The sequence below is a fragment of the Aulonocara stuartgranti genome, assembly GCF_965226115.1.
Source record: "Aulonocara stuartgranti genome assembly, chromosome: 9".
Lineage (NCBI taxonomy): Eukaryota > Metazoa > Chordata > Actinopteri > Cichliformes > Cichlidae > Aulonocara > Aulonocara stuartgranti.
The window spans coordinates 28054426-28075130 of record NC_138960.1 but is presented as its reverse complement, the minus strand read 5'-3'; the positions used below and the strand labels follow the sequence as shown (position 1 = coordinate 28075130).

The 20705-nt window shown below is 43.3% G+C and overlaps 2 protein-coding genes and 1 long non-coding RNA gene across 4 annotated transcripts in view; 2 read left to right on the top strand and 1 right to left on the bottom strand.

The window, feature by feature from the left end:
* The first annotated feature begins 872 nt into the window (after positions 1-872).
* On the top strand, positions 873-8497 carry arxa (aristaless related homeobox a). Its single transcript, XM_082546533.1, has 5 exons — positions 873-1394; positions 1711-2275; positions 3704-3749; positions 5397-5728; positions 6418-8497. The coding sequence occupies exons 1-5, from the start codon at positions 1205-1207 to the stop codon at positions 6680-6682; spliced, it is 1398 nt and encodes a 465-aa protein (XP_082402659.1). The 5' UTR covers positions 873-1204; the 3' UTR covers positions 6683-8497.
* A 3388-nt stretch (positions 8498-11885) lies between these two features.
* Positions 11886-20705, bottom strand: part of pola1 (polymerase (DNA directed), alpha 1) — a 65623-nt gene continuing 56803 nt past the window's right edge. For both annotated transcript variants that reach the window (XM_082546498.1, XM_082546497.1), the window contains exon 37: positions 11886-12894. In XM_082546498.1, the coding sequence (XP_082402624.1) occupies positions 12758-12894 (137 nt within the window). In that variant the 3' untranslated portion in view covers positions 11886-12757. The remainder of the gene's footprint in view (positions 12895-20705) is intronic.
* Positions 15886-20705, top strand: part of LOC309714249 — a 239549-nt gene continuing 234729 nt past the window's right edge. The window contains exon 1 of the long non-coding RNA XR_014278857.1: positions 15886-17793. This is a non-coding gene — a long non-coding RNA (uncharacterized lncRNA). The remainder of the gene's footprint in view (positions 17794-20705) is intronic.

The following is a 20705-nucleotide window of genomic DNA, read 5'->3' as shown; positions in this document are numbered from 1 at the left end:
TTCTTTTTTTTGCATGTTGGCACAAGGATTAGCCATGAGTTTAAAACTAAACTCATAGCCTAAAATGTTATAGTTATCATTATAGTAGAAAAGTAATAATAAAGACCATGGAAATGATCAAAGAAGACAAAAGCCTATTCCTTATTATTATTATTATTATTATTATTATTATTATTATTATTATTATATTAGTATAGTATTTTTTAATGTTATCGTTATGTTATAAAATTACTAATAAAAAAATCTAAATATCCTCGTCATTATGGGCATTACTAGTCCCGAGTAGTATTATAAATTATACTGCTAATACCATATTTTATATATACAATGTACTTGGCAGGTAGGCTAGCTGTTAGTGGGCCTTTACCCCAAAAAAGCTGATAGGCCCCAACTCTCTTTTATGCACATACCCGGTTAGCTAGCACCAGTAAGCCAGCAACATCAACTTAAAAGTCAGCTATTATTATTTTTATCGTTTACGCGTGTGCTTTTATTTTGAAATGAAATGGCGTGTTACCTGGGGAAGGAAAAAAAGCTGTGAAATTGTGCTTTGTAGCCTTATGTGTGGTACTTTCCTCCAAAGTCATTGTGCTAATGACATTGTTAGCCTGTCAGCACCCCATTGCTTTATGAGGCTATATCGCTAATAAATTAGAGTAAGTAAAGGTGTTAGAGACATTTTACACCAACGAACTGGAGAAGTCGTTATTTTTTTGTTGTTTTTTTTTTAGTTTCTTTGGATTTTGCTGCTCCATCCGCTTGAGTCCGTTCCGCGGAGGAATGCGAAGTCCATGTCGGGTTTTGTCGCCTCTCCCTCAAATTAACTTTAATGTAAAATATATAAAGCAGCTGCGCGCTGTCTCTCTCCCCACATACACACACCAGCCAATCAAGAGCGCAGCAACAGCCCACACGTAGCCTATGCTGAGCGAGCGCGCGGAGCGGAGAAACGCCTGGCAGACCCGGAGCACAACGCGAGGCAGCCAAACCGCTGTCTGTCATTAGCTGAGAGTGTGACACAGGAGTGACAGAGGGGAGAGAGGAGAAGGAGGGAGGAGTGAGCGGTCTCGGTAAACAGACGAGCCGGCCTGAGAGGAGCCGAAGAAAAAAAGAAGAAGAAGAAGACCCCGAGAGAGAGGAAGGGCAGAGAGGTAGAGAGAGGGAGACTGACAGGCGTTACCGAAAGACAAACCGAAGCGTCGACATGAGCGGTCAGTTTGAGGAAGATATCCACGACCGGGGCGAGAGGAAGAGCAGTAAATCCCCGACACTGCTCTCCTCTTACTGCATAGACAGCATTCTGGGCCGCAGGAGTCCCTGTAAGGTCAGACTGATAGGGGCTCAAAGTTTGACGGGTCTGCCCGGCAGAGTGGAGCTCGACAGGACCGCCGACGGTGAGTTTATTTTAAAGGGAAAATTGGAATGATAGTTTACATCGGTTGGCAGTTTTGTAAGGCGGGGTGAATTGGTAACAAAGCAAACTAATTTAGCCCTAAAGTATGTGAGTAACGCTTCTGCAGGAGTTGCTCTAATGAAGCTTGTAGGTGAGCCCATTATAGCCCCAAGAATCTCTTTGATTAATTAAAGTGTTTCCACGACTAAGCAGGTCATTTTAAAGGCCGGTGAAAATATTACATTTTATTTTAGCTTTGAAGAAAATTGAAGTGCCTGTTCATTATTTTTGACATCCTTCTCACGCTTCTCTCTCAGGGCCAACTAAAGAGCCAATCTCTCTCAGCGCTGACATGCACCTGCCTCCAAAGCTCCGCCGGCTGTACGGACCTGGGGGGAAGTATCTCCATGAGCACGCAGAGAAGCTGGAGAGGGAAAGGCTCCTGCTGGAGCAAGCTAGCGAAAGCCTCAAAATCAGCCAGGCGCCACAGGTGAGCATCAGCCGTAGCAAGTCCTACCGAGAGAACGCGTCGCTGAGCCGGGGAGAGGGTGACCAGAGCCCCGGAGAGGCCTCGGAGGACGGCAGCATGGGACTGGTGGAGCTCGGTCCGCTGAAGTTCGAGGAGGACGCAGGGAAGGAAGAAGAGGGCTGCGGGGACGCGGTGGCGCTATCCCCGAAGGACGAGGAGAGGGAGAGTTTGAACGCCGGGGATGGGGACGTGAGGGACGGGGAAGACAGCGTGTGTCTGTCGGCGGGCAGTGACTCGGAGGAAGGGATGCTGAAACGGAAGCAGAGAAGATACAGGACTACCTTCACCAGTTACCAGCTGGAGGAGCTGGAGAGAGCTTTCCAGAAGACTCACTACCCCGATGTCTTCACCAGGTGAGAGAAAAGAGAAAAGAAAAGAAAAAACAAAACACAACAGGAAGTGTTTGGAAAAAATGTTGTTTTTTTATTGTAAAATTTTAACTTGATTAAATACAGTTTATTTTCAGTTATTCTGCATCACTCCTTAACGAATTTAAAAGGGACGATTGTAGGCCTATTAAATTGAATTTTAATTTCCATGTAAAACATATATATAACTGCGTTGCCCTACATTATTATTATTATTATTATTATTATTATTATTATTATTATTATTATTATTATAGCTAAGAGTTAAATGAACTCGCTTAAACCTTAAACGAGCCATATGTTCCTTCATACTTCCATAACTGAAGGCGATAATTAATTGCATTTATTTTTAAATAAACACTTCCCCTAGCCCATAAAAATTTTTCAGAAACAGTCCCAGTAATTCCACGCGTGTGTAACAGGACACTGCGCCGATCACAGCTCATAAAATGCCCCACACTAAATCCGTGCTTTAAATAACTGAGCACAATGGGCCTGTAAGTGCTAACGGGGAGACCCCCCTTATTAAAAAAAGAAGGAAAGAAACCCAGTGCCTGCTTCTACATATGGCAGCGGTGTTCCTGCGTGGAGGAATAATTAAGTGGAGCAGCTCAGGTTACCTGCTGGACATGATACTGCGAGCTCAAAGTCAGGGCCTAACCTCAAGCCCAAGGGCAGGTGTACAAACGCGTTGTTCCTACACATACACACACACACACTGAAAGAAATCCAGAGCTTTACAAGCTGATATTTTATACATTTTGTTAAAATTATGTTATCCAGGATTTTTATTTTTATTTATTTTTTTAGTAGTTTGAACCAAAACCAAATAAAATAACCAAATAATAATAATCAATCTCATTCATTTTCTGTTAAATTGACACTTCTGACTTTTCTTCTGAAACATCACGCAAAATTAATTTTTCCAATTTTCCTATTGGGGATTATTCATATATATATATTTTTTTATTTTTCAGTCGATCTACTTTAAGGCGACTCGTGGGTCTAATTTGAACCGCGAGCTCATCTTGTGTATAGCTGAAGGGAGCGTCAATTGCTTTGTGGCAGGCTAGTTTAGATGTCATTATTTCAACCATTATGTTGTTACGGTGACAGGCCTTGGCTAAGGAAAATCTAACAATCACTAGGCCTATTTCTTTCCATCCGTGACAGGGAAAATAGAATATGGCTATGGCGTCTTTCTGCAGTTCATGTCGGGGAAGAGAGGGGGAAAAATCCAGCCTATTTTTGGTCGTCTATTGTTGACAGTGAACAACAGGAGGGGACAAAACAGCAATTCTGCGTTGCTTCCAAATGGTGGCCTGTAACCTTGAATCTTTTCTTACTGTCTCTCTGCTTTTTCTCCCTTCCTCTTTCTGTCTTTGTTATTCTTTTTATTTCATTTTTTTTTAGAGAAGAGCTCGCAATGCGCCTGGATCTCACCGAAGCCCGCGTTCAAGTAAGTGGCTCCGTGTTTCTTTTATCTGAAAAAAAGAGAAGCTTGACTTGTAAATCAAATATAAGGGAGGGGGTGGAGGGGAGAAAAGGAAAAGCAGCATCCTCTAATGTTTTATCTGTCCTCTATAAAATGTCTCCGATATGCAGCGCTGGATAATAACCGGTGATATGCGTCACTGATTGAGGATCAACGATTACGGGCCAATTTGAGGCAATAATTTATTACAGTAAAATGTGTTAAATGGCCCCAGTCGCTGCGCGGGGAAGGTCCTTCCTGTTATTGAATGTTATTACACGCAAACGGGGGACGTTTTAGTGGCTATTAAGCCGAGGCCGGCGATTCATAAAAAGCATACTTAGTGCAGGAGCAAACACTGTCTGTATTCCCGGGATGAGATGGTGTTTGAATTCCCATCAGAGGGCACAGATAGGGGGCGAGGCCGAGGTGTGTGTGTGTGTGTGTGTGCGTGTGCAAAAAAAAAGAATGAAAGAGAGAGGAGGTGGAGGGAGGGGAGGGAGAGAAAGAGGGGAGGGATAATGCTATTTGATTTCCCATTATGTGATTGCAATAGACCTGCATTGATCCGATGCTCTGCACTTGGGAGCGAATGAGAGACCATTAAAGGTGTTTGCTCCCCCTCACCCCTCCACCACCAACAACCCCCCAATCCCACTCTCTCTCCATCCATCCATCCGTCCATGCCCCCCCTCCTCTCTCCCTCCCTCTCTCCTTCGCTTTGCACTGAAAGCGTGGCTTGCATGTCGAAAGCCCGGGCTCATAACCAGAGAGACAGTTCAAACACGGTGGAAGCTCCGAGATGTTATGGCCGAAGGTAAAACAACAGATGTCTCTTTAGGGGCCGTAGGTGAACAAATCACTTAACGGGCGCCATCAGGAGGTGATAAAAACTCATAAATTCCCGAGGGGCTGTGTAATGCTAAACAGCCCTCTGGGAATTGTGTGTGTGTGTGTGTGCACGCGCACAGTGCCTGTCGCTCAAGCCCCTGCTCTGTTCAGTCACTTTCCACATGTTGACATTTTGCTCATTGTGAGAGTCCCGTGCTTCTGCAGTGCAAACTGGGCAACAGTGGATGCGTGGGAAAGTTAAATAGTCTCTTGGATGGAAGTCACTCGTTCGACGTCTCTTAAGAATTTAATTTAAAGCGCATTAATTGTTATTGGAGCCAGTTCAGCGGTAATTTTCTGGATCTTTTGTTAACACCGCTCTTAATTATCTCTCCCCACCCGAAGCCCGTCTACAGGGAGGAGGGTTTAATTAGACAGAAAGTAGATTTAAGGGACCGTGAGCGGCGGGGTTTACCTTGCATGTAATTACCGGTGACTTTCCGCCTGTTGGCCACCACCTGAACTAGACAACTATTAGACTACACTGACACAACATTCAATAGAGATTATGTTAATTAGAGTGCGACATTGCTGTGAAGTAAGCAGGATAGAGAGTTATAGATCTAATTTTAACCTGGGTTACAACTAGCTTTGAGCAGACGCCTCTTTTGCCTCTATGTAGGAAATTTGCTCTTTCTTTTCTCCTTTATCACTTATTAGTGTAAAAGTAATATCTTTTTGTGTTGTATCTGCCATCTTGCTCCTAATACTAATGTGTTTCTCATCTTTTTCTGCCCTCAGGTGTGGTTTCAAAACCGAAGGGCCAAGTGGAGGAAACGCGAGAAGGCCGGGGTGCAGGCCCACCCGTCAGGCCTGCCATTTCCAGGCCCTCTTGCAGCGGGCCATCCTCTCAGCCACTACCTAGAGGGAGGACCCTTCCCTCCTCACCCACATCCAGCTCTGGAGTCTGCATGGACGGCTGCAGCAGCTGCAGCTGCAGCCTTCCCAGGCTTGGCTCCACCACCTCACAACGGCTCTGGCCCACCCTTGGCTGCCCCACTCGGCCTGGGCACCTTCCTGGGCACGGCTGCCATGTTTCGCCACCCTGCCTTTATTGGACCCACTTTTGGCAGGTAAGCTGCACCGATCGACAGACTTCCCTTGGATCTAATGAATGATAATTCTTTGGACAACGCATCTCCCGTTGGACTTTGTTCCTCCAATAAAAAATTGACCTTCATGTTTATTCCTGTGTTTTACAGTAAATGACAACAATTTTAGAGGCAGACACAGACAGAAAATGCAGAGCAGCATTAGAGCTTAAAATAAACTGCCAGCAACTCTAATGAGTGATGTTTACACTAATCCTCAGTCACACTCCCTCACTGTTTATCTCAGTGTCTGATTACAAATATGTTATACTGTTAACCATTCACAGTGGCATGTAATCACTCTGTCAAACACCTTAATAAATTAACAGAACGTGTGATTGTGCAAGACAAGCTGTGAGGAGGGGTGACACGATACTCTCCATATGCCACAGTTACCTTCTCCATTATACACCATTATGCTTTCTATTTAGCTTTAATATAAAAGAAGTCAGCATGGAATACATGACATAAATCTTTCCAAGGAGGAGGTTTGAGAATTCTAATGAGCAGGCAATACTGTTCCTCTTCGTACGCCATCACACTGACAGGATTTTGGGTCATCCTGCACTCTGATGTAGGAAGCAAAGAGCGTGAAATGCATAAATTAAACTTGAATATGGTTTTAATTTCAAATAATATATATAGATTTCTGCATTTTGTTCTTCTTTCAGGCTCTTCTCCAGTATGGGTCCTCTGACCAGTGCTTCCACCGCTGCAGCTCTCCTCCGTCAGCCCGCACCTCCTGTAGAGAACCCCTCCCACACGGGGCCCGTCCTCCCTGACCCTTCCTCATCTTCCTCCACTACTACTTCAGCCGCAGCGGACCGCAGAGCCTCGAGTATCGCCGCGCTGCGCCTCAAGGCCAAGGAACACTCAGCTCAGCTCACCCAGCTAAACATCCTGCCCACCGGAGCCACAGGGAAGGAGGTGTGCTGAACACTCAACACCAGCTCTAGACCTCCCCGTCCTGGGCTTATGTCCCATCCCACGACACCCCACCCACCCAAAACTTCTCCAAATACCCCATTTGTACCTCTGGAAGCTGAAGTCCTGTTTGCCCCCCCCCCCCCCCCCCCCCCTCCATGTTTAGCCATCCCTGTTACCTCATGTTTCCCCACCCCCAAAAATAGCACGACCAAATTTAAAGGAGCACTGGTTTTATAAAGGTGTGTGTGTGTGTGTGTGTGTGTGCGTGGTAATTGCAGTTATTATTACATTGCTTTACACTCCATACACACACTTCCCTGACAGACAGTCCACTAAATTACATATTTAACTTTTTAAAATGTTTCCACATTTGGTTATTTTAAGACACAGTCTAACAGAAGACTTTTAAATATTTCTTGATTCTTTTATAGTATACATGAACGTGACTTACACAGTCTAACTACCAAATAGATAAAAAAAAAAATACAATTAAATTAATAAATAAAATAAATAAATCACCATTGGAGGAAGGTGGAAGTATATTTACTAAAATAATGTACTTAAGTACAAATATTTTGAGTATTTCTACTTCACTTTTGCGACATTCCAAAGGCCTTTACGTTATTTAAATATTAAATACAATTTAACTAGATTAAAACTGTGTCCACTTATTGTAATCCATTTTAACCTAATTGTTTTTAATAAATGTGGGTGACACCAAAAGGCCGTTTTTAATCCAGTTTCTGTGCATTTTTCTAATTCTTTCTCTGCATTCAATTATTTTAAAAACACCTTTTTCTTTTTTTTAACCGACCATCTTCAGGCTGTTTTTACTTAAGTCTGTCATCTTACACACACACACGCACGCACGCACGCGCGCGCTGTGAGAGCTGAAGAACCGCAGGGGAACCCAGACTTCTAGAAAGAAATCTTGTGCTACTTCAAATGTGGACAACGGCGAGTGCTCGACATTAACACTGCTTAATCTGTATGCACTGATGTGGGCTGAGCAGGTCTGCATCTATGACAAAGGCGTGTTGGAGGAGGTCCACCCTGAACCAAAGGAAAACTGTCCATAGACCTTCCATAGCCTTCTCTTCTACAAGCCTGACTCCTCTCCACTGCTCGCCTACCCGACCGTCACACTCAGCCGTCATATATACGTATATATATATAAATATATATAGGCCTATATTTTTTAAATCCCTGTATCAGTTCAGTGTGGTTTAAGGTGGTTTGAGTCCACGTCAGCACGAGATTTCTGTAAATTTACTGCAATTTTTCTCCTCCCTGTCTGATTATCGCAGCGGTGGCATTTCCGCTGAGTGTGACTGCAGGGCACGCGAGCAGCGTAGAGATCTGGTGTTTCTTTAATGACCTGACTGTGTGAGAGAAAACTGTACATACTGCGTTTAAAAAATAAAAAAAGGGGGGGGGAAGTAAAAATAAAAAAAAATCAAAACAAGGTCGTGTATATTTCAAGAGACCGTGTTTTGATCCTTTGCACTCGGTGTAGTGTGTAATGAATGTCGCCCTGTGTAGAATTCCACCCGTGTTTATCAATTATTAGGTTTTTAGATAATTATTTATGTCACCCTCCCTACCCCCCTTAAGGAAATGAGTGAAGGACGCTTTTTGTTTTTGTTTTTCTTATAATTATTACGTGATTGTACGTTTCCTGGTTTAATATAACTAATTTGAATAAATTACATTGGTAAAATTTGTTATCGTTTATTATTTCAGATTCCTTTAGGACTCACATAGGCCTAAAACCAGGAAAATTAAATAATGCGAAATAGAATATTATAGAACTATTAATAAAAAGTGTTATGGAAAAAAAATACGCTTTCTGTCTTAAATTGAATATTTATTTATTTATTTATTTATTTATTTTAAATGTATGCCACCGGTGCCATTAGAGAGCAATGCTGGAATGTAAAATAAATATCCAGCCAGCTTCACTCACAGGTTGCCTGGTGTTCACTCATGCCTGCAGGCCAGCTGAAACAAAGAAGAGGAATCTATCGAGATGCAGCTCCACCTGCAGAAAGCCAAAATCCACGAGGTGTTTAATCCGGTGCGCTGCGTGCGTCTATCCTCTTCAGTGGAGTTGACAAAATACTGACCATATATTCATGAGCTTAATCCCCAACATGTGAAACGCGCGACAAAGGAGAGGGGTTTTCAATTAGATCGCCCACTTTATCTTGGGGGGCCCGTCACAAAACTTCCTTTAAAACCCTTTAAAGGCGCTAAATTGGTCTTAACATCTGTAATGCCGTCTCGATGGAAGCGAGTCCCCTTTGTCATTAATGAAGTAACAAACCACTTCATCAAACTGCTTTCACACACACAACCTCGTAGAGTTAATTCCCCTCAATCCCCCCCTCTTCCCCTCCTCTCTCTCTCTCTCCTTTGGATCTCGCTATACTGATGCAGGACTATTACAGCAATCAATGGTTACTCTCCTCGGTGCCCGACCAAATCGCGTGAAATTACCCTGCGGATTAATGTAGCCCATGTTTTTATTGTGTGCATCTATGGAAGAAGAAGAAAACCTGTTCTTGTCCCTTCAGTGCTCTTTGCTTTATGATCTTATACCTGTTAATCAGCCATTTTACTCCAAACATGCAGGAATTAGATCCGGCAGTAGACTGATGGAAAGATGTATCTGAATTTATCCCAATGCAGCTTCTGACAAAGTCATCCAGCCGCCCCTTGGAGCATAATGCCGAAAAAAAAGAGATAAAAACCAATTTTCTCCTATGTGCCCAAACCACCATCCACGATGTGTGAGAGCTCCATGTTTTTTAAAATTTCCCCCATTCTTTTGCTCAAGCTCGGTGGAGCGTGTGTGTTTTTTTCCTGTATAGGGTTTTGATGAGATTGTCCGGGAAGTTTTAATCTTATTGTGAATATAACTAATGAATGGCAAACCAATTTGTCCCTAATATCTGGGGAATGCCAGGAGGCGGGTGACCCGCTGGGAGCGAGGCTTAAACTTTCTTTGCAGCGCAAAAAGGCGAGAAAATTGAAATGCTGTCGAAGGCCAATGGCTCTGGATTTATAAAGTCACACTTGTTGGATGTGTGCCCTTCCATTCAAGACAGCGCCTGCACTTGGGATTAGGCCAGGAGGCTCCTTATTGCATGAATGACCATGATAATGAATGTTGATATAAAAATGGGGCCGGCTGTCCAATCGCGAGCTGTTTTCTTGCAAACTGGCTGCAAGAAAAAAAAAGAAAGGGAAAAAAAGACGCCAAATCTGCATTATTTGCTGGATTGCGTCAGTGCAGCGGGTCTTAATGCTACTGCCCGCCTCTCGCAGGTAAATCCAAACGTCCAGAAAATCTCCCCCCACTGACTTGTCTGCCCATTTTCATCATTCTCCTTCTCCTTCCCCGAGCTGCTGGACTTGATTTGGTCCGTGATTTTGGATTCTCCCGGGCCTCGTCTCCCCCACCACGTCCCTGCCAGAGAGAATAGGTCCAATCACTCCACAGCCTCAGCCGGATCAGTCCTCACTCAGTCCCCGGGAGAGGAGCTCTAAAAGGCGCTTTGATGAACGGCTCCCCCTCCTTTCCCCCCAGGCGGAGAACCAGGCCCGATGAAAGACCTGAATAGCAGGGCCATGGCTCTCCGCTCCCCTCTCGGATCGCCCCTTAATTCCCCCGTCTCTCTTGCTCTCATCCAATTAGCTCAGTGTATTAAGCGGTTTATCGTCTCATAACCGCCCTTTCAGCTCCAACAAGGGAGACACTTTGCAATAGGACCAGCTCTCCTTTTGACACCCTCTCTGGTGCTTGTATGTTCCACCGCGCTATGAATAACAGCGACAGAATAGGGGACTAATTCCCTCATCAAAGCCTACCTTGTCCATCGCTGGTCAAAACGACAAGCAATAAAGCTTAACACGACAATACAAAGAGACTTGTTCGACCTTATTAGCTTAGCAGGGTCAAATTAATGCAGGGGACTTCATTTGACTGGTTTACTGCAAAGCGGGAGGACAAAACGAGGGCCCATACTCAAAAAACCCCGCAGTCTGATAGAGGGAACAGGAGGCCTGAGCACAGCTACTGTGAGCTGAGGGTGATTAAATGGTGGGGAAAGTAAAGAAGGAAAAAAATAAGTTAGTGAGGGAGAAGTAGTGGAACTAATATGCTTTAATAAATATGTAAAGTTATGTCTGTAAATGCATGCAGACGCTTTCTCTCACACACACTCAGCATGTTCTATCCATTGCATAGTGAATCACGGTTTAAGTGTTCGGCCCACTTAAGGTTGCCTTCACAAGTCACAGTGGTTTGAAGTGATTTGTGAGGCGTACAGTGTTTATGGAAATGCACACGGCAGGATGGAGTAAAAAAAATCCCTCGACTGTATTAACACAAAGGAGAATTCTTGGGAGGAAAAACGCGAGAAACACTCAAGCAGCGGGTTACATGTTGAACTTTAAGTAGAGCTGAGTAAATACAGCCAGCATTTAGTACGCACAGGCTGGCATTACTATAGATTAACATGCATTTGGGCAAACGTTATAGTTTAATCCCTTTAACGGTGTGCTTGCACTGGGAGCAATCAGTGAGCAGGAATGCTTCGTGCACTGGGATTTAACTGGGTAAAATACTCTACCCTCAAATGATTACCTAGAACAAACTAACATGTCAATATACAGGCTTATAAAATGTCCTAATAGAAGGCTTTAAGTCTTCTCTCAGCTCCTGATTAGACTTATTTCTGGGACATGACTTTTCTGTGTTGGTCTTTATGTGAAAATAAGATTAAAAAATTAATGTATATAATATTAGGACATTTATTTCATTTAGTACTCATTATAGACTTTATTAGCAACAGTTTGATGCAGGAGCTATATTATTCACACTACATATAACCTGCTGCAGCAGATTCTAATCTATATGATCCTGAAGATGCGGAGGAAAATGACGAGCTACATCAGGCTCTGGACACAGATTACTGGGTAGTATGATTGATTCATTGTTGCTTTCAGTGGTCCTGTGAGCAAATGATGCTGAATGACGCTCTATTTAGCTACCCAGATGTCCCAATGTTGTGAACATTTTTTCCCCCAATTTAATAAATCTGACTTTTATCACAGTGCCATTACAGTGGCAAACCAGGATCTCCACCCACCCAGTTTGTCGTCTCCCCCACCCACTCCCCAAACAACACAGGACTAACTTCTTATCCATTTAGCCTTTTATTGAGGTTTCAGTATGAAAAACATTAAATTGTTCAATATCAAAATATTCTGATCATTACAAAGAAACAGGACAAAAATCCTACCGAGAGATACAACTCTGTTACACAGAACATTAAATGCTTTAAAAACAATTTGCACAGAGGAGGAAGGAGGAGAGAGAGAGAGAGAGGGGGGGGGGGGGGGGGAGGTGAAAGAGATGAAATGACATCAGTTAAAACAGACGCAGTGGAGGAGAAGATCAGCTGTTCGATACTGGGACAAAAGAGCGAGGGAGCAGCGCGTGTGGCCTGCCTCACCCCGTCTCTCCCTGCATCCTCCTTTACTCTTTTCTTTCATCCACTGATCTGACTCACACACGCACACAGACACACACACAGGATGAATGGTAGTAATCAGAACAAGTGTCCGATCGCTGCAGGCATCCAGTGGTCTTAGAGGCTGGGGTCACTATCATTGGGTAATTAGCTGCTTTTGGACTATACTGGCTGCTCTGAGGATAAGTCATTTTTACACTCTCACACTTACACACACACACATCTGGGCACAGCTAGCCTCTGCACGCACAATAGGCTGTCATTTAGGTATGATTGCTGCTCCCCTTTACCATACAGAGCCAGGGTGACGGGGTCAAATAATGAGAGAGTGTGTGTGCGGATGGGGAAGCTGTGATTGGGTTTTAAGCTATATTACAAGACCATTAGCTACAGGGTAGATGACATAAGGGTTAGGAGGCTGAGGTCTATATGTGGAAACTGCAAACAAAGAAAACAGATGTGGTTGTGTGAGCATATGTCCAGCTTTTTGAGTCAGAAACTGGAGCCTCTTGGTGGTGACGTCTTCATGGAGGTTTATGTTGTTTTACTTGAGGGAGGAGAAAGCCTGGAAGAGTTTGGCCAGGTTAATCTCCGAGTACCCGCTGGATGCCAAGGCTTTGTCTGGTACATCCTTTAGCTTCCGATAGACGTCTTTTTCTTCATTCATCTTGTTAAAAGGTTCTGAAGGAGGACAGAAAGAAGATTTGATATTGTTAGAGCTCTGTAGAAGGATCATGCATGCATTTCAACCTAACTATTCACTCTTGGATGACTTCAGCTGCCCTCCATCCGTGGGATTAAGCTGTGCAGAGTCCTACTGTAGAGTAACAGAGAGCACAATGACTTTGTTTCTACTCATAAAAACTTAAAGAGTGTTTTAACCTTAAGTGGAGAGAGCTAACAGATCCAATGCTATCTGCAAGTAATGCTATCAAGTTTGAGGGCTAGGAGGGAGACCACACAGAATTGGACTGATGGGTCGATGGCGCGCACGCACGCACGCACGCACGCACACAAGATCGATAGAAAACCCCAACGAGAGCATCAAGTGAATATTTTGCCCCCGTTATCTCTCCAGGTGGGCCGCAATAAGGCCAGAGAGAAGACTGAGCGGGCAGGGCGGCCACTACAACCAAATCTTTACAGTATTATACCAAGCGTCAAGTGTAGATGAAGTATCATCTACCAAGTAATAACACAGCGTCAAACCAATGAGTGCAGCATGCGACATCAGGTATAACAGCGAGCTGATACAGGTGAAGAAGCAGGAAAATGGGCACTGTGTTTTTAATCTTTTCATTTTCAATTATAGGGGAGAAAGAAAAAAAACCCCTCACAAGCCGCAGTCATCACTTTTATTCACTTTACTTGCAACTTGGTCCTCGGAGCTTCGAATAAAAATCATTTAGGCACCAGCACCACTTATTTGTAAACAACAACAATCAGAGGGTGTCAGCAGCAAATTAAAGTCAATGAGCAGTGAGGCTGTGGAAAATTGCATGGGGCATTTTTTTAAAACTATTATTTCCTGACACTTTATAAAACAAATGATAAATTGAGTAAATAATTTGCATATTAACTGATTAAAAAGAAAAAAAACAAAACAAGCTGGCTGCAGCTGGGACTGTGGCCGTCTTCAGATGTTTAACTTTGGACGATTTCAGAAGATCGGGCACGGATATTTTCCCCCACTTGTAGCACCCAGCAGGGGTCCGGGTGCTACATGTGCAGCCAAACTCATTCTCAGGACTGGAAATACAAACATGAGATTCACTTGCTAGCAGTGAATGCACCAGACAACAACAAAGACTTGGTGCCAAAGCAGGGTGGGAGCCGGCTAACGTCCAAGTGGACTACATCGGACATTTACGCTCTTGCAATCACGTCTGGTGGGTGATGTCTTTAAGAATGAAGGGCTGCAGTGCATGTGTGAAAACTGCTTATGTCACTGCTACCCTCAGCCCAAAGTGATGAGTTCACATTGCTGGTTTAGGTGGTATAATTCCATTAAATACTAAAGGCTTCATCTTTTTAAATGACTAAATGATTAAACGGACATCGATGTGATTAATTAAACAAAGTGTGTCTGTGTTTATCTAAATCACACACAAAGTCCTCCATATGGCCGACTGTCATGTCCTCGCCATCTCCACAGCCCTATCTCCTGTCTCGTCCTTCCTGCCTGCTGCATTAGTGGCTGCTGGATAAATACCAGCCCACCGACTGCCCAAGGGAACAAAGGTTAAATACACAGAGATCAACAGTGAGGCGCGCGCACACACAAAATACATGACAACGAAGGTAGTTAAACACTTAAAAAGCACAATAACTCAGTCACTAAAGACATCTATGTGACAGAAACAGCAATCACACATGCATGTGCACACACACCACGCACACATATAGAAGATGGTGTGGTTGACTTTAACACCAGCAGCCACTATTACCAGATAATCCTCACGTTAGCTAAGGATGGACAGGGATGGAGGGAGAAGAGAGGCAGGCAGAGGCAGACTAGTCTATTTATCTGGGGAATAGAAGGGGGGGTGATGATGCATGATCAAGCGAAAGCAATCATGTCATCATTTCTGAAAGGTAGGAGAAAATAATTCCCCCCCCTCCTCACTCCTTTCCACCTCAATCACTGCGTGGCGAACGGATAAAAGAATGATTTAAAAGTCACGGAGAGGAAAAGAAAGAAGGAGACACCTTGCTGCAAGTCGGGGCACAGTGGGGAGTGCGGTTCAAATAAATAGATTCCCCCTAAAGAGTGAGCGTGAGGTGGAGGTGTGAGGAGAAGCGAGGGGAGGGGAGATGGTGATATTGGAAGGCCTAGATGTGAAGGGAAAAAAGGGGCAAAAATAGCAAAAGAAAGAATGAAAAGAGGAACAAAGATATGAGAACAGAACGCACACGCATCCTGAAAAGTTTGTCAAATTGATGAACCTGAATGGAAATTTGTCAACCAGGACACCATCTTTGTCTCCATGACACCCACACACACACGCGTGCACATGGTCTCTCATGCGCGCACGAGCACATCGAGTGTATCAGGGGTTATCTCTGCTCTAACTAGGTGTTGTCACACACTCGCGCACACGCTGGCGGTGCTGGGCACGAGTAGATCGGGGCTCTGCACGCTCTAACTAGGTGTAAATACAATAACAAGCCTGTAATTAAGTGAGCATGATGAAGTTAATGGAGATCGGCCATTCCGTCGGCCGCCTCCATGAATATTCTATTAGGCTGGTGGCGACGGGCAGCTGGAATAGCAGTTAATTTAATCACCACTCGGAGCACAGGGAAACTTCTTTGTGTGAGTGTAATTGCACAGAATGAATAATTGATTTGACAATCGCACCCGCGGATTTTGCCACCCCGCTTTGTATCGCCGGAGAAAGGGAGGGGAGGCGGGGAAGATGAGGAGAGTGAGGGAAGAAAATGGAGAGGAAAGAGAGGGAAAGGAGGAGAAAGAAGACAAGAGTGAGGGAAAGAGAGAAAAAAAGACGACGAGTGGGAGGGTAGAAGAGGACCAAATGCAGAGCACTGAGAGGTGGCAGGGAAGCTGCCGGTAAATGGATCATTAGAAAAGCGCAGCTCAAGGACAATTTATATTTTATCAATGCGGCAAAATTACATTATTGCTCACACACGCAATCATACTGCCCACACTCAAGATTGAGACCTACGGAGGGTGGGGTGGGGGGCGGATGGAAGGAAGAGAAAAGCAACAGACAGAGGAAACAAGGGGGGAGGGAGATAAAAAGGGAGAGCGGGGGGGAGACAGAGAAGAAAAGTGACATGAAATGATTTGAAAGTCATTGATACGGGATGTTCCCAGCTAAGGAATGGACAGCATGGTTTTTTTTTTATCATAGCGGTGTGTGACTCGGCGCGCGAGTGTGTGTGAGTGTGAGCGGGCGCGTGTGTGCGCCCAATCTATTAGAGATCTCCTGCAGCGGATGAAATTACCTCCATGTTTTACTCAGTCGCAGCAATCAGGCACAAAAATGCAATGTACATGTAGATAAGACAGGAGCACGCTTGCAAATGTGCGCACACTCACAAACATACTGAAGCACCGCAGAGGACAAACACATAACACACAACACACACAAAAGCACACGCACACACGCGAGCTGATCAAATTACATTCTGCTTTGAATCAGAGCTCTTATATAAAGCTATTTTCTTTTAATGGGCTTTATTATATATGTTCAGCATAATGGTAAACATTCAGCGTTTACAATGGTTGGACAATGCATAAATACCCAGATACAATCAAAAGTATGTGACACAACGGGCAGCATATCACGATGCATGTGTACTTTTAGTAAACAACGGGAAATGCAAACACAAAAGGATGAAGCCGCTGGCGTCTTATCGCGCTTTTTCAATAAGTTCCCTTCAAAAGACCAAAACCAACATCTTGTTAGTCAATCTCTCTAACATATAAACACAGCTATCAGGAGTGCTGACAGCACGGAGCATGAAAGACTGAGAGCAGCCTGCTGAGAGTAGCAGTAGTAGAAATACTACCTCTAGTACTGCAGCTACTGGTTTCCAGTGTTAATCAGTATCACGGGCTTCTTGGTGTATTTTCCTGTATCCTCTGTTCAGTCACTATTCGCCCGTGCTAAAGTTCAACTAGCAGTGCAATTAAACGAAACCTGGAATTCTGTGAAGTTGAGAACCAAACATAAAACCCCCCAAAGCAACCTTGTTCTAAACAACAGAGTATACAGAGTTTCATCAGCTACAGACGAATAGGGCTGCTCGATTATGGCAAAAATGATAATCACGATTATTTTCACTGAAATTGAGATCTCGATTATTTGACGATATTTATTTAACCTTTTAAGACCTACCATAGAACCAAGTCCACCAGAGCTTATATTATGTTTTTACATGTTGTAGTGCCATTTGTGGGAGCATTTCAAGTTGCTATACAACTGCTATAGCCCATATTTTAATAATATGTATGCATTAAGTCCATAGTAACTACATTAATTGCAAAAAAGTGCAATAAACTACAAAAAAACTGAAAATCGTTTTTTTTTTTTTTTTTTTACATATACTTCTACTTGGAGAAATTTAAGAGGTTTATCCCTCAAAACTTTAAATACAAAAAAGTTGCAAAAAATAGTTTACAACAACAGGAAATTTATTTTGAGTGTCTTCATAGTTTTATTTTGGAGATACACCAATTTTTATATACTGCAGGAAAAACGAAAAAACAATCCTATGATGCAAATTTGCAAAGAAAACAGCAGGTGCATCAAAATAAACTATTCAGAAAAGTCAAACATGACCAGTAGAGGTTTTTAAGGCCTACAAGTAAAAAACTACATTTTCCGCGAAGATGACGTCACTTCCGGTTTCGGGCAGGAAATGGCGGACATGCGATAGTTCGCGCTGACGTCTGTTTCACTGTGGGAAGTGTTACGAACAGCTGATCGGATCGGCAAAGCGTGTTTCTGGAATATTATGTTTTTGTTCCTGCAAGAGCTTTTTATGCAGTTTTTGCAAAGCTATATGTGGAAGGAAACCGTGACCGAGGACAAGCTGATGGCATAAGATGTAAGTACAACTCCTCCGGTTTATTGCGCTAGCTTACACGGTTCAGGTTCTACAGGGATTTAAAAATAGTTACACAAAACGGAGCGTGCTGCTCTGACCGGCTTTAAAGGGTTAACAATAACAATGTATTGAATAATGACTTTAAAATATAATATAAAATAGTGTGCAACACCACTGAAGCTTTTTTTTTTTTTTACCTCTCTTTTCAACCAACAGCAGTCACTCTCCTCTCCAAATAACTTCTGCTCTTAAATCAGCGGTCTCCAACCTTTTTTGCGCCACGGACCGGTTTATGGCCGACAATATTTTCACAGACGGCCTTTAAGGTGTCGCGGATAAATGAGGGAGGGGCTAATAATCGGCTCAGTCATTTTTAATGATCGTTGAAAGCCCAGATCGTAATTGTGATTAAAATTCGATTAATTGAGCAGCCCTACAGACGAATGCACATTTCGTAGGCTGGTAAGTATTTTTATCAGCAGGTGTGCAGAATAGCAAAATGACATGAATATATGTTTATAGCAATAAAGAAACATTTCATGCTTTGCAAGCTGAGTGCAGGCAGGGTTGAGTGGATGGAGAAGCATGTCGGGAGTGATTTACCACCGAAAGTGTGAAAGGAATATTTTACACGATGGTAGAGAGATGATGTACGTTATATCGGTTGGAGACGGGAGGCGGAGCTGGAGGCAGGTGAGTTAAAGATGCTGAGTTTTGTGTTGGCTGTGACGGAGATGGACACGATTAGAAATGTGTGTATCAGATGGACAGCTCAGGGACAAAGTGAGACATGCCAGACTGAATTGGTTTGGATGTGCAGAGCGTGTGTACTGGGAGAAGAACATGCGAGATGGAGCTGCCAGGCAAGAGGAAAAGAGAGAGGCCAAAGAGATGTGGCGAGAGAGGAGATGCAGGTGGCTGGCAAGACAGAGGTAGAAGCAGAGGACGGGAGGAGAAGCTGAAAGAAGAAGTCAGGCAGTGCTACAGTAAGGCTGGTAGAGTTACAGTACTGGATGATAGACATTGATAAGGCGATAATACCTAAATAGTATAAAAATAGATGGTTTTTGATTTCTCAGACATAACAAGAGGAATCCTGAACTTAAACCTGCGACTTCTGCAACTTCAAAAACATTGGAAGAAAAAAACAGCATAAAAAAAATATTTAAAAAACAAACAAAACAGATTCGACTGGTGATTCTATGCATTTAATTAGATGACGCTTCACAACAAGCTCCCACAGGTGTTTTAAGGTGACTGCCTAGCAAATCGGCAGCACTTTGATCCTTAATGGGCCCAGCTGCCAAAAGATGACTCAGTTTGAGTAACGTTTCATTCTAAAATCTTGATTTCCTTCAAGAGTCGAAAACAAAAACTTGAGCCCAAACAGAGCCAGACCAGCTCTTTTTAGTAGCAGCACTCTGTCTCCGCTCACCACCCAGAAAAAATTATATTAATAAAGCCTAGATGGTGTTTGTGGAAAAACAATGCTCATAAATCAGTGCTGGTATACAGTGACACAGTATAGAGTATAGGATCATATGTCTGCTCCCTGTAATCTGAGCAGTGCTGGCCCCTGGGTGTGTAATGCAGTAATATGGGTTATTACTGCCCCAGGACTGAGGGATAACACCGTAAACCTATATTTTATAGCAGCGTGAGCGTGCGCATGTCTATATTTTGCTGACTTTGAGGAAATGAGTTGCGTGTGTTGTATATTAGTAATTTGCAGTGCTGTGCAAAAGTCTTGAGTAGGTACTAAAAAAAAAAAAAAAAAAAAAAAAAAAAGTACCTAGTACCAGGTACTACCACCTAAATGAAAACCCTAAAAACAGAGTCAGCCGATTAATTCCAAGCAGATTTTAGTGGAAAAGGGCTAGTGGTGTTTTATTTTTCTATCCAGGTATCCTTTACTGCTTTGGCAGTGTGTTTGGGATCACAGTCATGCTGAAAAATGAAGATTTTGCTAATCTGACAATACTTTTTTTTGTATTAATATTTCCATCATTTTTGACAAGGTCGCCAAAACCATTAGCTGAAATGAAAGCCCAAACCTTCGCACAGATGGCTGTGGACACCTTATGTTGCATCCCTCTCCTGATTGCCTCCATACACCCTGATTTTAACTAAAAAAAATTCTAACTTGGACTCATCACTCCATAAAGCCTGCTACCACTGATTTTCAGTCCAGTTGTTCAGTTGAGTTGTTGTGTAATTAGAGATGCCTCAGCCTTTAAAAATGGCATCTTGACAGCCACCCTTCCACTGAGACCATTTCTGATAAGGCTTCAGGAAACTGCAGGAGGATCAACTGGGTCAACCTGATCTCTCAGGTCTTTACTGGATCTCTCCACCCCCCATTTTTCTTAAGGAAGCTTATTGACTATATAGTTGTATACTTGTCCACTTATATATTTATATTTGCATGTTTGTGACAGGCTGATAATAAAGTGCCTTAAGATACAAACTGGTTGTTTGCTAAGTCATCTGTCATGTGTACACAACACTTAATATAGGTAGGGCTGGGCCATATCGTACCGTTCACGGTAATACCAGTATAATGTTGGGCAACGATAAGAAAATGAAATATGGCGATAGAATATGGGTAAAACGCGCATGTGCAGTGCCTTTGTTTTCATACGCACATGGCGCCAACTGAGAATGAGAAGAGCGAAAGCGGATCGTTGAATGAAGCGGATGAACCAGAACTGGTGCAACTTCAGTGGTGTGGAACTGGTTTAGCTTTGGTCCGTCAGATACACAACAAAGCACTACTTTTGGTAGAGCATGCTAGCGGGCCGTCGTTATTACCGTGTATTTTTGTAAAATACGGCACACTTAAAATCAGTCCTTTGATTTTTCTGAAAATCGACAGTGCCCCTTATAATCCCGTGTGCCTTATGTATGAATTC